The sequence below is a fragment of the Schistocerca americana genome, chromosome X (assembly GCF_021461395.2).
Source record: "Schistocerca americana isolate TAMUIC-IGC-003095 chromosome X, iqSchAmer2.1, whole genome shotgun sequence".
Classification (NCBI taxonomy): Eukaryota; Metazoa; Arthropoda; class Insecta; order Orthoptera; family Acrididae; genus Schistocerca; species Schistocerca americana.
Window position 1 is genome coordinate 887,218,661 of NC_060130.1, and position 22,317 is coordinate 887,240,977.

The window sequence follows — 22,317 nt, forward strand, 5'->3', positions numbered from 1 at the left end:
TTAACATAATCATTGTAAGTTTGTCTCACTATTTAAAAGTAATTTTCTCAGCGAACTACTTAGAAAATACATTGAAAATGCATATGAAAGTGTTGAATCAATAGTATTTATGAGAATCATTAAAAGCACCAGGACGTGTCAATAACTGTTGAAATGTTGTAAGTTGTAACAAAGTGGCCCAAAAACCTCGAGAAATACTACATGACATCTGGTGACCTGAGAAAATCTCCTAAGAATGGAAGTGTGCATTATTTACTCTCCCTGCCAATGGCCAATATCGATCATGTCTTGGAGGTGCTACAGCTTGCCATTGATGGTCACCACCAGGGGTGTGTGCAGCTCATCACATGGGCCAAGCCATTTATGGCCTGTCATGTTGGCCAAGAGACATAGCAACGGGGCCAGGCGAGCAGCCTTGATTCAGTCTGGTACACTCTGTAGTGTGATATACTCTTAATCACGCCATTCTGCATATTGGATTTCAACCCTGCATTCTTCTTGCACTTTCTTGTTATCATTATTGGCACACATTTCGTGTTCTGCTCTCAAAGAACTTGACTTTGTTATAGATTATGCTCTTGTATTGAGAGCTGACAGAAGAGTGATGGTCTTTTGCACAGTGTGGGCAGCTGTTTCTGGAAAGCTGACTGCCACATTCGGGGCAGCACTGGAGTTTCTTTGAATTGCTTGAAGCATGTCACAATGCTAAGCATGTCACAATACTAAGGAGGGAGGGCATTTTGGACCCGTCTGGTTAACATTACAAAAAAATTCATTTAACACTGATGGAGAAGCAGAAGGATTGACATACTTAAGTCGCTCATAAGACAATGGCGATCTGAGCACAGAACTCGGGTGAGACTTATAAGCTGAAAAAGAAGGTGATGAGTTGGAATCATCAGTTGAATGCTGCTTGTGGTGGTGACACACTATTTTTGATTCTTGAATTTCATTTGTGAAAGAATGCTGATGTCAAGGAGCAACCACAAAAGATTTACAGTTTTAAGCTCTTCACCAAAAGTAGGATTCGATGTGCTCAAAACTTTTGTTGTAACCTCCCTGTCGGGGGTAAAGCGCAAAGTCATATGCTGTCCTCGTCATCACTTTTCTGTTGGCTTCCGATAAAAATGCGTAATCCATAACAAAGCCAAGTTCTTCAAGAGCAGAACATGAAATGAAAGCCAATAATGAGAACAAGGAAGTCCAGGAACAATGCAGGGTCAAAATCCAATAAGCAGAATGGCGTGATTGCTAGTAAATTGTGCAGTGGACTGTACTAGACTGAATTACAGCTGCTTGACTGGCGAGCTACTCAGCCCATGTGACATGCTGCACACACCTCTGCTGGTGTTCAACTGCAAACTGTAACACCTCTGACCTGCAATCAATATCAACCATTGATAAGGGTATTAAACATTAATTCACTCACCTCACAAGACAGGGGACCAATCTTATGTAAATAACTATAGAAGAATTGCATACCCTTAATCATCTGCAAATGTTCTCTAGGTTCCTACTGAATAGGTTAGAAAGAAGTTGGAGAACACCAGGCAGGATTTCAAAACAGCAGGTATTACATAGAATAATTTCTAATGCTTAAAATTATCCTTCAAATTCACAAAACCAAACAAACCATTATCATATTTGCTAACTTCAGACAAGTATATGTTTCATAGACACACAGACAGTGTTTATAATTCTCAAGGAATTCCAAGCTGATGAAAAAAGGATGTTATCAAACAAAGCGTAGCTGACCACATCCACTGCTGAATTTAGTTATAGAAAAAGTGATTACAAAGTGGAAAAATATATGTAATGGTATAATTATTGGCAGATGCCTGCTAAACTAAATTGACCTTCACTGCCTAGCATTTGCTGATGATGTACTTCAGTTCTTTCCAGTAATGGACAATAAGTGATTGAGTCTGTACAGAAACTACATGAAATAGCGGCAAAAAGCAGGCTCCAAATTTGGTACGAGGAGTTGCAGTATATGCAAGGAGCCAAATAGGGCTCAGCAAACAACCTTTAATCAACAGATCGAGGAAGTCTTCTTAGATTTTTTAACCAGCAGGGCCCAAACAGGAAGATAACAAAGAAAGAATCCCAAAACTGCAAATAGCATACAAACTCTGGTGTGGTTTTGGGTGTTCAATCAAGTTTTTAATTCAGTTCTTCTGCATGATATTTCAACCAACAACCAAGTCATTGTTTGCAGGTGCTCCAAGCTGCATTGTTATGTTAGTCTGTGCCTGGACTCCCATGAGATTGATTGGTGTCCAAGCAACAGCTATCCATCATCAGCACACTATGCAGAAGAATGGAACTGGCAACTCAGCTGAAGAACACCATACCATTAGTTAATCTCATAAAAAAAACCTGAGAGGTCAGCATACAAAATCTCTTGGAATAGTTGTAATAAAAGCACCCTCTCTAAAAAAGGAAAGATATGAGATTATAATGCAGTTATTAAAACAGAAACAGATCTGAGACTATGATAATTTTTGACTGATCATAAATAGGAAATACCTAAAAACAAGGAAGAATAATTCTGGGGAAAATTCTGGGATGCAAATGTGAAAATGGAATTTGGATGAAGAAGAAATCAAAGGAAGGCTATCAGATTACAGAAAAAATCATACATACAATCAGGAAATAGTGACAATTTTATGGTCACTGACTTGGAATGGGTAACAAGATTCTCACAAAGAACATTAGGCTCTTAGCATAATTGATGAAGACACATTCTCATTGTCTTGCAGAAACACATGAAGATGTAAAGGAAATTGTCATGCACAAGATAGGACAAAATTTTGAGTCACTAACAACTACAGATTTTCTGAGAAGCCTCCTTGATGAGGTACAAGATAACCAGAAGAATGGCAGAAGAAACACAGCAGACAGATGGATAGATTTTGGGAGGAAAAGAAGTGCTATGTAAGTTGTAACATACTCTCCTAGCTGGATGAAATGAAATGTAGAAAGATCTGCTTTAGTTGCGTAATATAAAAATTATTCACACTTATCAAGAAGTGTTATTAAAAAGTTTTGAAGATTCTGCATTATGCCAGAAATCAATAATTTAGGTAAAAGAATGAAATTTATATGGAACATAGTAAAATAAGAGTAAAGTCAGCACACTACAAGACAGGATAACATCTATATTGATCAAAATTTTCCGGTTTTAAATGATAATTGACAGGTTGCAGAGTTTATTAATAACCACTTATTGAAATTAGTCTCAGTCGTGCAGTCATTTATTAAAATATGACCAGTTTCAGCCCATAGTAGTAGGCTTTCTTCAGATGATGCACCATCTGACTGACACTGATAACGCTTGGAACAGCTGTGCTGGCCCCCGGTCATAAAACTGCTCATAATAATTTTAATAAATGACTGTGTGATCGAGGCTGTTTTTTGCAAATTTTATATAACTGACAGATCGCTGTTTCCCAATAATGTTGTCTAAAATTATAATCCATCTATTAAATGTAGTAGAACCAATAAGGTTAAGGAGTTTATCAGAAAGTTCGAGACAGACAAGGGTTGCTCATAAAGTATTAATTATCACCTTGGAAAAATCAAATGGTGGCCATAAAACTTCGTGAGTGTGTTATTCCTCCTTACATATTAATCTTTCAGTGTGATACATTAATACCAATAGTGGATGGCTTGGTGGAGACCTTGGTTGTAGAATCTGCATTTTGGCTGTTCAGGAAAACTTTCCACTTTGAAAATCACCGTCTTGTCATTCTGGAAATGCCATCCATGCTACGGTTTCTTCATCTGAGGGTAGTGGAAGAAGTCACTGGGAGCCATGTCTGGAAAATATCGAGATAGATACAAAATTTGGTAACCCATAGAAGTACCTGCGCAGAATGCCATGGAATGTAGACATTATTTATTTTCGCTGTTCCAGTTTCAGCCTTAAGGGTATTATCGAGTGGTATACTGTAAAAGACTGTGCTTCAGCACATGTCAGACTTTAAAAATCATCTGTTATGTACATGTCATCATCATATCGGAGCCTTTTTAACTGTAAAGGTTAAATGACATTAAACAAGTGTGAGGCTATGTACAGTATTAAACTGATACAAATTGCATAAACTATTACCAGTGTTAACATCCTTAACACAAATCCCAGTAAACTACAGTAGCCTCCTAACAGAGCAGAGAGCCGGCCAGAGCGGTTCTAGGCGCTACAGTCTGGAACCGCACGACCGCTACGGTCGCAGGTTCGAATCCTGCCTCGGGCATGGATATGTGTGATGTCCTTAGGTTAGTTAGGTTTAAGTAGTTCTAAGTTCTAGGGGACTGATGACCTCAGAAGTTAAGTCCCATAGTGCTCAGAGCCATTTGAACAGAGCAGAGATCAGCAGCGTCTTATCTGTTGTACACAGTTCGTGTACATAATTTAGTTCAGTGGTATTCTAACTTACTTCTGAGTGGACTAACATTCACTAGCTTACTCTAAGTTTTTTGTGTAAATTTTTGTGCATATTTTTGCGTAAAGCAGCTTTATCGGGTAGCTTCCTGCTGCCAGAAGCACTGTGTCACATGACTCAGTTTAAATCTCCAGTTAATTCACAGCATATAGTTTAGATCAGCACTTTAGAGCTCTCATATTTATTTCCTGCCATCACTTTTGTGTTAGCAGAATTACTAGCAAAAAGTAACTGTTGATACATACAATTTTAATAGAGAAATTTATTTCTGCTTTAAGAACTTGTGGTTCTTGCGATCTTAGGCTACAGTGAGAACTCTGCAGAGAAGATTTTAGTGTTTGTGTATTTATATTTTGTGTGCATTTGAACATCAGTAACACCATAGTCAGGTTTGTTGTTGTTGTTGTTGTTGTTGTTGTGGGTGGTCTGTTTGTGCTTTCTCAGTTACTCCTGACTGCTTTGTTTGTACCATTTAGATTTACACACACACACACACACACACACACACACACACAGAGAGAGAGAGAGAGAGAGAGAGAGAGAGAGAGAGAGAGAGAGAGAGAGGGAACCAATATGGATAAGGACTGTACTTTTGAGCAGACACAAGGAGAAGTTGCTGCTTTCCATAAATAGCTGGAAGTTCCATTGTCCATGGTCAGCAGGCTTGTGGCTACAGCTCAAAGCTGCAGCTGCAGCGACAGCGGGGGACCAGTAATGAGACCTGTGCCTCCTTTGGTCCTGTTGGAATCTCATGGTGACCTGGTTGTCACTGTATTTTCTGATATACATCATCTCACTGACTGGTCTGTCTTCACTTAGGAGTGAGTGGTGGACAATGGTGGGTTCATGTGTCACTGGGTGGAAGGCACAGCTGGTTCCTTACTCCTTAGCAACAATGTTGATAATACAGGGTGTATCAAAAAGAATCATCTGATTTGGCATGTCTATATTTCTGAAACTAATAAACATATACAATGAATTTATTTTCTTGATGAACAGGAAACTCAAAAAAATTTTTGTTTTCATACCTTTTTATAGGTGTTCAGTGTTCTCCCCGTGAGATGCACAGCATATGTCAATGTGGTATTCAAATTATTACCAGACTGCAGCGAGCATGTCTTTAGTGACAACTTCTACAGCTGCTGTTATGTGATGTCTCAGTTCATTCATTGTTGTTGGTAATGGAGGCTCATAAACAGAGCCTTTTATAAACCCCCACAAGAAATAATCACATTCAGTCAGGCCTGGTGACCTTGAAGGCCAGTAATGTAAGGCAGCCCATTGTTCAGTAATCCTTTGATTTAAAAATTCCTGCACTGCTGCTACCTAGCGGGAACCACTTAGAACTCGAGAGTTTGCGCTTTCCAACAATACATTGTTCACGCACATATCTCAAATAACATAATAGTTATGACTTTTTAAATTGGATGATTCTTTTTAATACACTCTGTACTTCTAAGGTAATATGGGATGCCTCTCCTGTTGGGCAAGTGGCTGATTTTCCTGCCCAATGCAGACATGTGCAGAAGGTTTGTATGCTAGTCATTGGGTGCTCCAGCCTTAGGTGGGAAACAGTAGGCAGGGCACCAAAGTGGGAAAGAATGCCATTTTTCCACTTGGTATGTTTGCCGGAGATCTTGTCTGAGACATAGAGGTGGCTCTGCTGGTGGCTATGGAGTGCGCTGGGTGCAACCGGCTGCAAATAGTGGTACATGTTGGCACAAATGATGCTTCCCGATGGGGTTCCTGTGGGCAGATGGCTTATTTGATGAAGGAAGCTGGCATCGCAAGCGGGGTGCAGGCTAAGCTCACTATTTGTGACAACGTGCCCAGGCTCAATCGTGAGCCTCTAGTTTGGAGCAGAGTGGAAAGTCTAAACCAGAGGCTCAGATGATTCTGCAGTGGTATCAGTTGCAAATTTCTTGACCTCCACTATCGGGTGGAGAATTGTAGGGTTCTCCTAGAGGAATCCCCCTTGGGATTAGAGACAAATTGCCTGCCAAAACTGAAGCTACATCAGCCATACTGTTAGCAGAGAATGCTTGTCCCCACAGATCTTACGAGGGTGAGTCAAATGAAAATCTTAAATATTTTTTTAAATTTTATTTATTGTGCAGAAGTGATGCAAAGCTGTATCACTTTTCAACATAATCTCCCCCACGCTTAATGCAAGTCCTCCAGCACTTACAAAGTGCATAAATTCCTTTAGGAAAAAGTTCTTTTGGTAGTCCGCACAACCACTCATGCACCGCATGTCATACCTCTTCATCAGAACGGAACTTCTTTCCTCGCATTGCGTCTTTGAGTAGTCCAAACATATGGAAATCACTTGGGGCAAGGTCTGGTGAGAATGGTGGATGAGGAAGACACTCAAAATGCAGGTCTTTGATTGTTGCAACTGTTGTATGGCCAGTGTGGGGCCTCGCATTGTCATGTTGCAAAAGGACACCTGCTGACAGCAATCCACGTCGCTTTGATTTTATTGCAGGCCGCAGATGATTTTTTAGGAGATCTGTGTATGATGCACTGGTGACAGTGGTCCCTCTAGGCATGTAATGCTCCAAAATGACGCCTTTTTCGTCCCAAAAGTGTGTCAGCATAACCTTCCCTGCTGATGGTTCTGTTCGAAACTTCTTTGGTTTTGGTAATGAGGAATGCCGCCATTCCTTGCTCGCTCTCTTTATTTCTGGTTGATGGAAGTGAACCCAGGTTTCATCCCAGGTAACAATTCTTGCAAGGAAGCCATCGCCTTCTCGTTCAAAGCACTGAAGAAGTTCTTCACAAGCATCAACACGTCGTTCTCTCATTTCAGGAGTCAGCTACCATGGCACCCATCTTGCAGACACTCTGTGAAACTGGAGCACATCGTGCAGAATGTGGTGTACTGACCCATTACTGATCTGTAAACATGCTGCAATGTCACTCAGTGTCACTCAGCAGTTTTCCTTCGCTATGGCTTCAACTGCTGCAATGTTCTTTGGAGTCACAACTCATTGTGCCTGACCTGGACAAGGAGCATCTTCCACTGAAGTCACACCATTTGCGAACTTCCTACTCCATTCATAGACTTGCTGCTGTGACAAACATGCATCACCATACTGAACCTTCATTCGTTGACGAATTTCTACATCTACATCTACATCCATACTCCGCAAACCACCTGACGGTGTGTGACGGAGGGTACTTTGAGTACCTCTATTGGTTCTCCCTTCTATTCCAGTCTCATATTCTTCATGGAAAGAAAGATTGTCGGTATGTCTCTGTGTGGGCTCCAATCTCTGATTTTATCCTTATGGGCTCTTCGTGAGATATATGTAGGAGGGAGCAATATACTGCTTGACTCCTCAGTGAAGGTATGTTCTCGAAACTTCAACAAAAGCCCGTACCGAGCTACTGAGCATCTCTCCTGCAGAGTCTTCCACTGGAGTTTATCTATCATCTCCGTAACACTTTCGCGATTACTAAATGATCCTGTAACGAAGCGCGCTGCTTTCCGTTGGATCTTCTCTCTCTCTTATATCAAACCTATCTGGTGGGCAAACAAGTGTACTGTAACTTACTTCCTTTGTTTTCGGATTGCATTTCCTTAGAATTCTTCCAATGAATCTCAGTCTGACATGTGCTTTACTGACGATCAACTTTATATGATCATTCCATTTAAATCACTCCTAATGCCTACTCCCAGATAATTTATGGAATGAACTGCTTCCAGCTGCTGACCTGCTATATTGTAGCTAAATGATAAAGGATCTTTCTTTCTATGTATTCGCAACACATTACACTTGTCTACATTGAGATTCGATTGCCATTTCAATAGGTTTCACACCTTCACTACGCAAAAACCGAATAACAGAACGCTGTTCTTCCCTGGTACAAGTTGCAAGTGGGGCGACCATCTTTATACTGATACTGCAATGGTATGTGTGTATCTGCACTATGCTGCCACCTACAGGCCATTCTGCATGCTGTTTGTAGCACACTTACCAACTTACAGTATAACGGCGCGAAATTTCGATTTGTTATTACAAATTTAAGGTTTTCATTTGACTCACCCTCGTATATAGTAAAGATTAGTGTGATATTAGTAAACTGCAGGATAATCCAAGGAAAAGTCCCAGAATTAGTATCGCTTATTGAACATTATGTAGGAGTGAGAGAGGTAGGCTGTCTGGGTGTGGGCTGTGTTTTCTGTTGAAGATGGGGGATGCGGATAGCAACAGATGCGGGTCATGGTAAAGATACAATAACTCTTTATTAGTTCTTTACTAATTCATATGGTTCAGACACACTTCTGACTGTGCCGCATTCCCTGGCGTGGTCTGGAGTTCACTTGTAATATTGTGGAGTCATAGCTGCAGACATTGACATATGACAGGTGGTGTGAACACTCTGCTCGGGAGCCAGAGCACTGTGCTAGTGTCTCTGGTATTCAAGGCAAGCTGAGGTGGCAGGTGTTATCTAATGTGGAAGGTCACTTCGTTCCAATGGTGTGGTGATGACGGTGCCTGGAGTTGAAGTCTGGACCAATGGTGAGGAGCATGAGTGGGCCGATTCCATGATGTTGCCTGCCTGGGATGGGCAGAGAGGCAGAAGTCCCTCCTTCGCAGACTGGTGGCAGGAGAATTCACAGTGAGGTTTCCCGGCTGACACACAGAAGGCCTGGGTGTGGCCTTGCTGTGCTCGAATGTGACATACTCAGCTGGGCCAGTATTTAAATGCTGACTCCCCACACTGAATTTGCGGAAGGGCTTTGTTTGTAGGCCACGGTGAACCATCTGGAATAGGGCAATGACTGGGGTCTGGCATAATCACCAATGATGCGGAAGTCAGTTGAGATGGAGTGGCTTCTCGAAGGCTAACCCAGGGCATTGACACCCGAGATGGTATCAGGGAAGTCTTACTGCTGCTGAGGGGTGCTGATCAAGCAGGAGTGTTGGGCGGCTGCAGCCGATTTCCGTGGCTTGTGGCCCGATTTCGGCGCTGGTGCAGTTCTGGCCTCTGACGTCTGCTCTAAGTTCTCCTATAGTTTTCTCTCATTAGAATAGCGACTAAATCCTGAGCTCAGACTGGAATATTTATAATAATGATAGATTAGTCACCAATGGTGGTGGCATATTTATTGTAGTAAAGAATGCGGTAATATCTAGTGTGATTATGACGGATTCCGAATATGAATCAAAGGTCAGTCAGAAAAGGTAATTGGATGCTTTTATAGACCGCCTAGGTCAGGAGCTGCAGTGGTAGAGAGCTTCAGAGAGAACTTACAGAATATCGTTAATAACTTTTTTGATCATGCCATTGTAATCAGGGGGGTGACTTCAACTTGGCAGATAAAGATTGGGAGAGTCATACTATCCAAACTAGTGTCAGAGACAGGGATTTATGTGATGTTCTTCTGAATGTTTTGTCCAAAAATTACTGTGAGCAGATAATTAGAGAACAAACTTGAGACCTCCTAACAACAAACAAGCATGAACTTATCGAATCACTTGATGTAGAGGAGGGTATCAGTGGTCATAAGGCTGTGACAGTAACTATGACAATGGGTATTGCAAGAAATGTGAAGAAGGTGGGGAAACCTTTTTGTATAGTGGGAGTGACAGGTTACAAATTTCAGAGTATCTGAGTAGTCAATGCCAAATATTCAGTGCTGAGGATGGAGATGTGGGGCACAAATGAAGGGAAAAAAAATCAAAAGCATCATTCAGTATGCATTGTTATGTATGTTCCAACCAAGGTCTTAAGGAATGGGAAAGACCCACCATGGTGTAATAGCTGTGTTAGAAAACTGCTTTGTAAACAAAGAGAGCTCCATCACAGATTCAAGAGAAGTCCAAACGTAACTGACAAACAAAAGCAGAATGAAATGAAAATGAGTGTATGGAGAGCACTGAGAGAAGTGTTTGGTGACTTTTAAACTAAAATTTTTTTCTGCTAATCTGACTAAAAACCCTAAAAGATTTTGGCCTTATGTAAAATCAGTAAGGTTTCGAAATCATCTACTCAATCACTCAGTGAACGTACGGTCACCAGAACGGAAGTCCCTCCTTTCAATTATCATATGAATGTAGAAATGGCAGGTATTGTGGTAACTGATTGCAGAACAGAATAGCAACAACAATTGCTTAGTAGTGGAAATGCATCAGGACCAGATGAGATTCCTGTAAGATTCTACAAGGTTTGTGCAAAAAAACTTGCTCACCTTCTAGCAAGGAAGGGTACGTAGTGCCTGGAAAAAATGTGTAGATTATTTCTGTTTTGAAGAAGGGTCAGAGAGCACATGTACTTAATTATAGGCCTCTGTCATTCATGGCAGTCTGTGCTTGAATTATGGAACATTTATTATACTCAAGAAAGATTATATATATATAATGTTCACAGTTTCAAGTGTACAGCATACTTCATTTGTTTTTGACAAATAGAAAGGATAGATTTGTTTTAGTGTGTTCGGCGATTTTAGATAATTATAAAAATGGAGCAAAGAATTTGCATCAAATTTTGTGTGGAAAATGGAATCAAGCGCTTTAAAACACTTGAAATGTTGACAGTGGTGTATGGTGAGTCTGCTGTAAGTTAAAAAAAAAAAAGTTTACAAGTGGTACAAGCTCCTCCAAGGTGGCCGAGAAGATGCCAATGACGAACCTCATTCTGGATGCCCTAGTACATCAACAACAGATGTTAACATCAAAGCTGTAAAGAAAATTGTTTTGGAAAATCGTCAAATTACCATAAGAGAAGTTACTGAGGATGTTGGCATAAAGGTCAGCTTGTGTTATGCAATTTTTTCAGATGTTTCGGGCATGAGATGTGTGAAGAACTGTCGCATGAGCATCACTCAGGAGCTCTTGAATGACGTCAGTGGTGATCCTGATTTGCTCAAAAGGGTCATAACTGGTGACGTAACATGGGTTTTCGGTTATGACGTCGAAACCAAAGCCTACTCGTCCCAATGGAAGCATCCTGGATAGCCAAGACTGAAAAAAGCATTCCAATTTTGATCAAATGTCAAAGTTTTGCTCACTTTTTTTTTTAGTGCATTATGAATTGCTGCCTCAAGGTCATACTGTCAGTAAGGAGCATTACCTTGAAGTTATGCACCGTTTGCGAGAAGCATTATGCAAAAAATGTTCGAAATTGTGGAAAAAACAGTTTATGGCTTTTGCATCACGACAATGCACCTGCTCATTCATCTTTGCCTGTGAGAGATTTTTTTGGCCTAAAACAACATGACAATCATGCCTCGGCCACCATATTCATCGTATTTGGCCCCCTGCGACTGTTTCCTTTTCCCAAAACTGAAGAGACTTATGAAAGGATGAAGATTTTCAATGATTGAGGAAATAAAAACTGCTTCACTCACTCAAGGCAGTACCAAAAAGCTCTGACGAGAAGTGCTTCAAGGATTGGAAGGTGCATTGGCACAAATGTATTGTATCTGAGGAGGATTACTTTGAAGCTGACAACATGAATATTGATGAACAAATAAATATTTTTTCATAAAAATATAAAGTCACCTTACTTTTTGAACACACCTCGTATATAAATGATCTAGTAGAAAGCATAGGAAGCTCTTCAAGACTTTTCGCAGATGATGCATATGAATGCCAGAAAACAGTATCAATTTGCAGAATGACCTGCAGGGGGCTGGTGATGGTGGCGGCTCTGGCAGTTGACACTGAACGTAAATAATTTTAGCATGTTGCACATACATATGAAAAGAAAGCCACTATTGTACAACTACATCATTGATGACAAATTGCTGAAAACAGTACCAGCCATACAATACCTAAGACTGACTATCTAGAGCAACCTTAAGCGTAATGACCCCATAAAACAAACTCCTGTGGCAGATGCTATGAGAGAGGTGTGCTTCACAGAGAGGTTACTGTTGAAATTTCAAGAGAGTAATTTCCGGGAAGAGTTGGTCAACATATTATTTCCTCCCGAATACATCTGGCAAAAGATCATGATGAGAAAATTCGAGGCTTACCGACACATCATTCTTCTCATTTGCAAGTGGAACAGGGAGGGATACCAGTTAGTGGTACCATACGTACCCTCCATCACACCGTATCATGTGGCTTGTGGAGTATTGCCGTAGGTGAAGATGTACCAGTCACCTCATCAGGAGATTTCATTAGTATGCTCCTGTGATGGTTTGACTCTTATAATCATGATTTGTTAACATTGCCTTTTTCGATGGTCACAAATTCACATTTCCACTGCTTACTTTGATCCTTTCTCTTGGGGTCATAGTGATGCAACCACCACTCATCCATAGTGATTAGGTGGCTGCAACATTTATGCTGCTGCCTCGATTCAGTGTGTTTTTAAAATGATTGTGAGCTGTCACAGAACCCAGCAGATGGTGACTTTTGTCATTCACAGTGTCATGCAAGATGAAAATTGATCTGTGAATGATTTCCACCTCTTCCCCAATTGTTGATTGTTGTACACTGGTCTTTGAGCACCAGGACTTTCACATATCTCAGTTCTTCACAGTGAGATGATTTGCCACTTTTTATTTTGTCATTAAAACTAGTTTGACCATACAGGACTTGTCTGTGCCACATATGGTGGCGCTTTGTTGCTGTAGGGGTGATAATTGAGAGTCTATAGTTGCCTCTCACACACTGAAAAAGTGATGTCTATGACATTTAATGATCTAAAGCTTTTGGCAACTTCCCATCTGAAAGTAAGAAAAAGATGAGCTCAGCATCTTTGATAATTTAAGTAATGATATAAACTGCCTGACTGATGGAAAATGTAAATCTGAAATTGTGCTAAGAACTTCCTTCAGACTGGCTGTCTGTTGCATGGAAGAATTGTTATTTTGAAACCTCTAGCTTATATCATATGAAAGTATTATACATTTTCCTCTGTCATTACCTTAAATATTCTTTTTTGCTGTATGAAATCATTCTTAAATGGTTAGCATGCACCCATATTGAAATACAAATTAATTTAGTAACCTGTATATTGACTGATTCATCCCTGTTCTTTGGTCATGACTTAAAAACAGCTTTGACTTTCAGAACCATTATCAGTTGTGGTGAACTGATTGAATATCATTTCTACATTGATATAGTAGTTTGTGAAACACTGCACTGAAATGCCACAATTTTATTTTGACAATTTTTGTGTCAATCATTTTGTGTGGTGTCTGCCGATGTGAGATGAGTACAATTTTATTGAACAATTGTAGCAATTTTACTGTGTGGTAACATGCTAGACTTAATTTGTCATCTGTGGCAAGCTTTATTTTCTTTTCGTGTATTAGTAAGCTTTGGCAGACAGGTATCGTGGTCACACTCTTCCAACTGACCACTGGATCATCCTCAGCCAATGACGATATTGGATGTCTCAGTAAAGTGGCATGTGGTTATCCTACCACTCTGTAGACAGTTAATGTCAGCTTTTCCAAAATGATGCCACTACTCATTCAAGTAGCTCCTCGATTGGCATCTGAAGGCTATGTTCACCTTGTTTCAGTGATCTCAAGGAGCAAACATCTTTGATATTACTGGGCCATGGACCAAATTTCTCTCTGTAGCTGTCAGAGAGTTACCACATTGCCAATATGATGAACCAGCTAGTGCATAGTGCCTGCCCCCTTTTTGTTTATCCTCACCCCCACCCCCTTACATGCGCGCACGCACGCACGCACACACACACACACACACACACACACACACACACACACACACACACACACACACACACTCTCTTACTTTTTATCTATTGTCATTATGAACTTTGGATACGACCATTCCATTCCCCCATTCTTATATTTTTGTTATTTTTCTATATAAATGATCAAGCCAATGTATTGTTTGTTCAGTATAGCTGCTTCTTTGACAAAGGTTATTTAAGAAGTGGTATATATTAACAGTGTTTTCACTTAATTAGTCATGTAGAATCTTATGGAAAGTCAGTTAACTCTCTCTGTCTCAATCTAGCTGTGGAAGCAACAATAATTAAATTACCCAAGTTTCCATTTCCAATTTTGTTTGATCACACTAATAGTTAATGGACACAAATGCCATATGTAGACATCTTATAACCATGTAACTCCTCCTTGGGCCAAAAATACGCTGATAATATATTGAGATATTCTTCCTCATTTCAATGTGATCATGTATTAAATTAATATTTTCAGGTTGGTTTCTGCAGTATTTCGTCTTTGTGAAGTTGAGAGACAAGCTGCCTTTATAAAAGAGTTGATTGCTATAATGAGTCCTAACCTGGCGTGCAATATTATGTGGTTCATGAAGAGATGGGCTGCATGCTTTTTATTGCCAGAGGAACGATACTACTCTGAGGTAAATATATTTTCTGATGATAATTGACAATTACGATACCTTTTAATTGTTGCAGATAACACACCCACATAAAATTTTGTAAGAAATTTTAGAAAGAATTGCTCAAGCACAGTATTAGTACATGCATGTTCACATTCCTCCACACCCTTTTTTTATGATTTCAGGCAAACTCATATATTTTTCTATTTTCAACTGTGCCTCTTTACCTCTCATTTTTTCTCACCCCCAAACCCAAAAGACAATTCATGGATTATTAATTAGAAAAAGAAAATCAAAGCTCAGGAGACGACTGCAAGTCACTTGTGAACTCTAATGATTGATTTATATGTCTAACATGCTAACCAAAGAGGAAATCCTGTAGTGTTCATAAAAATTACAGTTGAAAAGAAAGGTTGTATTTTTAATGTATTTTAATGTATTGGAATGATGTAAAATGTATTTAGATTATGCATGCATAGCCACATTTGTGTGTTTTGAATTATGATATCTGAGATTCATTTAGAAACAAGAGCAATTAATATGCTTGTGATGAGCTGTAATGTGTCAGATAGAAGTTACTCTGCCCCATTGATGTCAAAGATCATTATGTGGATAAACCGCAGAGATTTAAAAAATCTACTATTGTGCACAAGAATGTAATATCACAGTGTGAAGTTCCCAGTTGTTGAATGATTAAGACTATCATTACTGTAAATCAGTCATTGCGATATTCATCAGTGACTTGTTGTGTCATTAACTGTTGGTATAAGTTTTGTACACATTTAAGTTGATTCACAGAAAACAGACTACAACAAACAAACCTGTCCGTCTTTGTAGATGATGAAGGTGGTGGAGATGATGTCACATTAAGCACAGCATTCCTGAAAAGTTCTCTGTACTAAAACATGACTGCAGAGTGTTAAAATGACTTAATGACCCCTCAAATTATAAGTTATTGCAACCACATTATCGACAAAGATTATAGCACCATGTGCAAAGTGTGGTAAGAAAGGGAGGAGGGATGTAATGGTTGAAGTTCTTCTTATTCTCGTAAAATGTGCTGTTATTAATTAAACAGATTGTATTTTTCTCATTAAGTAGCTAACAATGACATCAATTTCTCCACTACACACAGGGTGGCTCACATTAATGTTTAAAAACCCCCAAAGCGATGTAGATGATGCTGAGACAAGTAATTTAATCTAAGACATACAGGGCTGAAAATGTTTGGAAATCCCCAAAGGTGGATGGCAAATGTTGAACATGTGATGTCACCAGATGACATACCTTGCTGCACATGCAGCGATGGAGCCTGCCAGTCTGTCGCATCTGATCGTCCCAACCCAAGTCAAGTATTCATGTCGATGTTGCTCCAGAATTATGTGCGCGACTGAAGTGCATGGGGTTCATGATTCGAATCTTGCATCTGGCAGGCAGTTTTTTTCTGTTTTTCATTGTGTTAGATAGTTATGTGTGTACAGAGAGGTGAGATTTATTATTTTATTTATTTAGTTATGTGTGTACAGAGAGGTAAGATTTATTATTTTATTTACCAATATCGCGCCCTTTTCTAGACAATGCCAAAGTGCAGTACAACAAAAACCTACCATATTGCATCACAAGTAAACAAGTATAAGCTTCTGAATTGCATCACTACCAATAAATGACCGATGTGTTCATTACTAAATAAAGTCTGTAAACAAAAAAAGAAGGGACAAAAGCAAAGAAACACAAAATAACAGCTTTTGTTTCATCGCAGTGATAACTTTTATGTTTACAACAAAAAAATGGTTCAAATGGCTCTGAGCACTATGCGACTTAACTTCTGAGGTCATCAGTCGCCTAGAACTTAGAACTAATTAAACCTAACTAACCTAAGGACATCACACACATCCATGCCCGAGGCAGGATTCGAACCTGCGACCGCAGCGGTCACGCGGTTCCAGACTGAAGCGCCTTTAACCGCACGGCCACACCGGCCGGCTGTTTACAACAGATCCCACTTACAAAAGGTATTCAAAAACAGAGTAGCTTAGCAGAGCGATGTGTAGCACTGCCCCCTACTGGCAAGGGTAGGATTGTCAAGTCCAGTCGCTGCACATGCAGTGAGGTACGTCTTCTGGTGACGTCACATGTTCAACATTTGTCATCCACTTTTGGGGTATTTTCCGATGTTTGCGGTTCCTTGTGTCTTATATTAAATTACTTGTCTCACTGTCATCTATGTCACTTTGGTGGGTTTAAAATGAGAATCACGCTGTAGAATACATAATTTCCCAGGATAAGACAGTCACAGATTCTCTCCATGTCCTCAGAGAAATCTTCTTTGAAAATTATCTTTAGTTTATCTGTCACGACATTTTAAATGTACTCAGTCAAGTTGAATCTTGGGAGACTACATGTGCATTTTCAATTTTGGAATAGTCTGAGGGTGATTAATACCATAAGTGAGGTGAGTGCTGCATTGTTGAGACGCATTTCTGCAAGAATCGGGTGACTCATTGTTTTGGTGACCTGGGACGTGGTTGTGTTGAAAGGGGGGGGGGGGGGAGATTATCGTGGGAGGCCCATGTAAACTTGGTCATTATATCATTGTTTGGTTTTAAACCCCTGAAAGTAACCATTTTTGCAGACTAAATACATGTTCATATATATACATGCTTTACAAGCCACTGAATCGTGCATGGTGGAGAGTACGTTGTATCACTACAAGTTATTTCCTTTCCTTTTTCACTCGCAAACAGAGAGGTGGAAAAACGACTGTCACATGAGCTTTAATTTCTCTTGCCTTCGTGGTTCTTATGTGAAATGTCCATTGGCGGCAGTAGAATTGCTCTACAGTCAGCATCAAATGCTAGTTCTTTAAATTTTCTCAATACTGTTTCACGAAAAGAATGTCATCTTCCCATTAGAGATTCGCATTTCAGTCTGGGGCCATGATTTTCCCATCAATTGATACAAGAGGGCCCCAAACGGCCGTGCCAGCCGGTATGACAGTGAGTGATATCACTAGAGCGTAGTTGCATGTGCACTGTGCCCAAGCGACACATTCCAACGTTGAGTTTCCCAAGCTGGAAGAGTTCAAGGGGCGTTGCGTCATGGGGCTGCAGGAGGCTGGGTAGTTCTGTCATAGTGTTGCGTTTCACATCCAATGTATGAACAGCCCCATTGGCTGTTGTTGACTACAGCGGATACAGGAAGGCATGCATGCAGGATATGTATGATCTAGATGTCTGACATGCACCACAAGGAGGGAGGACTGACGGATTGTTTGCAACATGTGAGCAGAAGCAACGGCAATGGTAGGGGCCATTCAAGTGCTAGTATCATTGGTTGGTGGTTGCATGACACTGGATTCTCTGCACGCCAACCGTTATGATGCCTGCCACACACACCTTTGTAGCATAATGCCCGACTGCCTGGTGTCAGTAGTGATGGACATGGGACCTTTAAGACTGGCAGTGGGTCGTCTTTAGTGATGAGTCCCACTTCTGTCTTGGAGGCAACGACCATCAAGGCAATGACTCTTGATCAAGAGTGTGTAGAGTGCCGTGGAGTGTGCTGTCAGGACTCCCCCTCCACCCACCAATCTGCAAGAACTGCAAGCGAGGGGCAAGATTCATGGGACTGAGTATCACTGTACTACATTCAGGACCTGCACAACTCCATGATGTGACATCTGGACAATTGTATTCATAATCATGGGTGCCTGAAGCCGTACTAACGAGTAAATTTTGTGGCCATGTAACGCAATAAATGTTGGTCCTTCAAAGCTGAAAGTGTAATCATTTCATATGTGAGGTACCATCCACCTGCCTGCCAACAGTGATCGAAATCTGCTTTGTCTTTCTGGGTACAGCTCTTTCTGTGATGATCAATGTAGATGAGCCACACTACCCTAAAATTCTCCCATTATCTGTTATGATTTCAAGCTTCAGATGTACCTGTGTAGCCCAGGCTGCATGTCTGAATCTTGTGGGAATAGTATTGGCTTATTTCATTGAACTGTATTGCAGGGGCTACACGTGCTGATGAGAATAGCTGGGGACAGGTTGAGATTGATAGAGGAGAGGATGGACAGTGCAAGGGGGAGGAGGAAATGGACGTTGGGGGGGGGGGGGGGGAGGAGTGGGAGGTCGATGAAGCAGGTGTAAGGTGTAGACAGGTAGTGGGCTAGTTGAAAAGGAAGAGGGGGAGGTGGAGATGGAAGGGGGGCGGGGTGGCAAGAAAGATATGGGCAGAGAGAGGGGTGGAGGTTATGGACAAAGAGTGTGGGAGGAGGTGGGATGGAGATAGGGAGATAGTAGGGAGGAGGAGATCGATAGAGGTAGGAGGATGAGGTGGAAAGAGGGAGGAAGAAGTGGACACAGAGAGAGGGATAAGGACTTGTGTTCAATATATATGTCGAATGCATATGTGGTTGAAGCCAAGGGGAAAAGGCAAGTTCTTCCAGTAAACTGAAGAAGACCACTCACCTTCCTTGCTACTGCTCGTATGTGCTTGTTCCATGCTGTATCTGAACATTACAGAATTGTTTTTCTTTCTCATCTGCATTAACTTATATTTTTCTACATTTAGAGCAAGCTGCCATTCATCACACTAACTAGAAATTTTGTCTAAGTAATCTTGTATCCTCCTACAGTCATTCAATGATAACACCTTCCCACATACCACAGTGTCACCAGTAAAGAGCCAAAAATTGCCGCTCATCCTGTCCCTCAGATCATTTATGAATATAGAGAGCAAGAAAGGTCCTATCACACTTATCTCTGATGAACACTCACCATCGAGGACAACATACTAAGTTCTATAACTTTAGAAGTCTTCGAGCCTTACTCATATCTGGGGACCTAATCTGTATGCTCGAACCTTCGGTAACTGTTCACAGAGGCGCACCATGTCACACACTTTGTGGAAATCTAGGAATATGGAAGCTGACTGTTGCCATTCATCCACAGTTCACAGGATAACGTGAGTAAGGGGGCAACCTCAGTTCTAAACGAGTGATGCTGTCTAAATCCATACTAGTTTGTGGACAGAAGCTTTTCCATCTCAAGGGAATTTATGATATTTGAACTTAGAATTTGTTCAAGAATTCTGCAGCAAACCTATGGTAAGAATATTGGTCTGTAACTTTGTGGGTCCGTTCTGATACCTTTCTTATACACAGGAATCACCTGCACTTTTTCTCCTATTGGTTAGGGATTTGTACTGGGTGAGACATTCATGAATGCAAACTAAGTAAAGGGCCAATCTCGTAAAATACTGTCTTTAAAATGAACAGAATTCAGGTACACCTATTACACAAGAAATTAATATTCTCATTGCCCAAACATGTTTTGGCACATTTGTGTCATCATCAGTGGGTACTTTGATGTAGGTTTGTAAAATACAAACAATTTAAAGTAATTATTGTAACAAGAATTAGGCCTAAAAACATTTTGTGTATGTTCTGAGGTTCTGTAGGGCATTCTTTTCATTATTATATGTAGAACAGATTTGCAGAAATTTATAAACAAATTATTCTGAGCACCTCGGAGCCCTAAAAAGCATTAGCTCACATAGCACATGTGCTGACATATTTAAAGATACTGTCCTCCCTCTGGCATGGGTGTGTGTTGTTCTTAGCATAAGTTAGTTTAAGTAGTGTGTAAGTCTAGGGACCGATGACCTAAGCAGTGTGGCCCCTTAAGAATTCACAAACACACGAAGGACATGGTGGGGACAGGGGGGGGGGGGAGAGAGAGAGAGAGAGAGAGAGAGAGAGAGAGAGAGAGAGAGAGAGAGAAGGCAAACAAAGTTCAAATGAGGTTCCAGAATAAGGATGAAAACAGTTACACTGGACTCGCATTCGAGAGGACAATGGTTCAAACCCGCATTTAGGTTTTCTGTGAGCTGTTTCGTCCCCTCCCCCAAATCAAGCAAACAACCAACTTTGGGGTAAGTTAAGTTCTACATTTTAACTTGCGACTGTTGTGCACTAAAAACAAGTAGCATGTTTCTCTGCACAGTTCTGAAACGGGTGACAAAAGGAACCTCAAGAAAACTATAAGTAATAACAAAATATAGTCACAAAATATTTTTTCACAACAAAATTACATTTAAAATGATGGAAACTCCAAGTAGGAATATCAGCAGTATTAAGAAAAGGCTAGATTGCTACTCACAGTAAAGATAATCCATTGATTTGCAGACAGCCACAATGCAAAGACTATCACACATTATAGCTTTCATCCAAAGCCTTCTTCAGTAAACAAAACACACAAGCAGGCACACTCCATGCACACATGGCCGCTACCACTGATAGCTTCACCCATTTGGAACTGAAATTTATTGTTTCCATTTCTTCATTTCCAGCCTTGCGGTGTTCATACATTTTTGCTTCAGTCATTTCAGTGGACGGGTACTCTTTACCACCACTCTCCTTTTGACAGTAGTGTGATTTGTATATTGCAATTATGCTTATAATTATACCTTCAACAATTTGAAGCACATTTCTTGAGTTAGTTGCCATATGATCAGGTATCATATGTGAACAGATGTTAGTGTGAATACAGTGTTCACTGATTTTGTTATGATTTCTCAAGTCTTCTCATGCATTGCTCCACAAACATAAACTGTATTTAACCGATAATTCCCTGGATGTGCCGCTCATTAGATATTTCTTTTTTGGTGTTTACTTCTTGAACCAGTGACCTGAATATTGTCTTGTTAAGTGATAATGTTTTCCTTTTTAACTTTACTTCTAGAATCAGTGATCCAGTAAATGTCTTTTCCTAGTCTTATCATCCCAATTGCCAAACTCTTGTAAATATTTTCTGCATGCATTAAGAAAATACAGGGTGGTTATAATTAAACTTTCACTACTTGAGCCAATGTATGCCAAAGTCTGTTTGCCATATGGCTACCCAACTTTATAGGAGTTACGTTCAGACTATGTGCTGCGGGATTTGCGTTGTTATTAGTGTTCGTGTCGTGACTTGCCGTTATGCACCAGGACTTGGCATTATGCTCTGGTACTGGTGCAGCGACATAGCATCAGTGTGCATTGCAGTTGCAGACAGTCAACATGGGATGGGAAAAGGTGAGCAGGGCTTAACTCTTAAAGCTATTTTATTAAAGCAATGGCAACAGTGCTGCTGCTCCGCAAGTATCACCTCTTAAAATGAATATGGAGAGGTCCTCTTTTTGCACCAGGGTTGAAAAACATTATCCTAAAGTTCAAATTAACTTGTGATTTTGTAATTACTCCTGGGAGAGGCTGACAGTCAATTGCACCAAGAATTGTTGAATAAGTTACTGTTGTAATGGCTAAGAATGCCAGATGCAGTATGTGATCTTCAAGCTGTGTCACAACAGCTGAACATTCCACGATCTACCATTTGAAAAGTGCCATGAACAACTGTGAAATGGTACCTCCAGTGCACTTCCAAGTTTTCACAGATGCCAATGTTCGTCACATTGATCAGTTTTTGTAACCTGAAATGTAAACATGGTACAAAAATAACAAATGTTACCCTTTCATGTTGAAATCAAAATGTGTTTCTTACAATGGTTTATGCATTATTTAT

General features: G+C 40.4%; 1 protein-coding gene across 3 annotated transcripts in view; it reads left to right on the forward strand.

Annotated features, from left to right (window-relative positions):
* LOC124554892 (exportin-4-like) overlaps positions 1-22,317 on the forward strand; it is a 231,368-nt gene that overhangs the window by 131,613 nt on the left and 77,438 nt on the right. For all 3 annotated transcript variants that reach the window (XM_047128568.1, XM_047128569.1, XM_047128570.1), the window contains one exon: positions 14,605-14,767. In XM_047128568.1, coding sequence (XP_046984524.1) covers positions 14,605-14,767 — 163 coding nt within the window. The remainder of the gene's footprint in view (positions 1-14,604; positions 14,768-22,317) is intronic.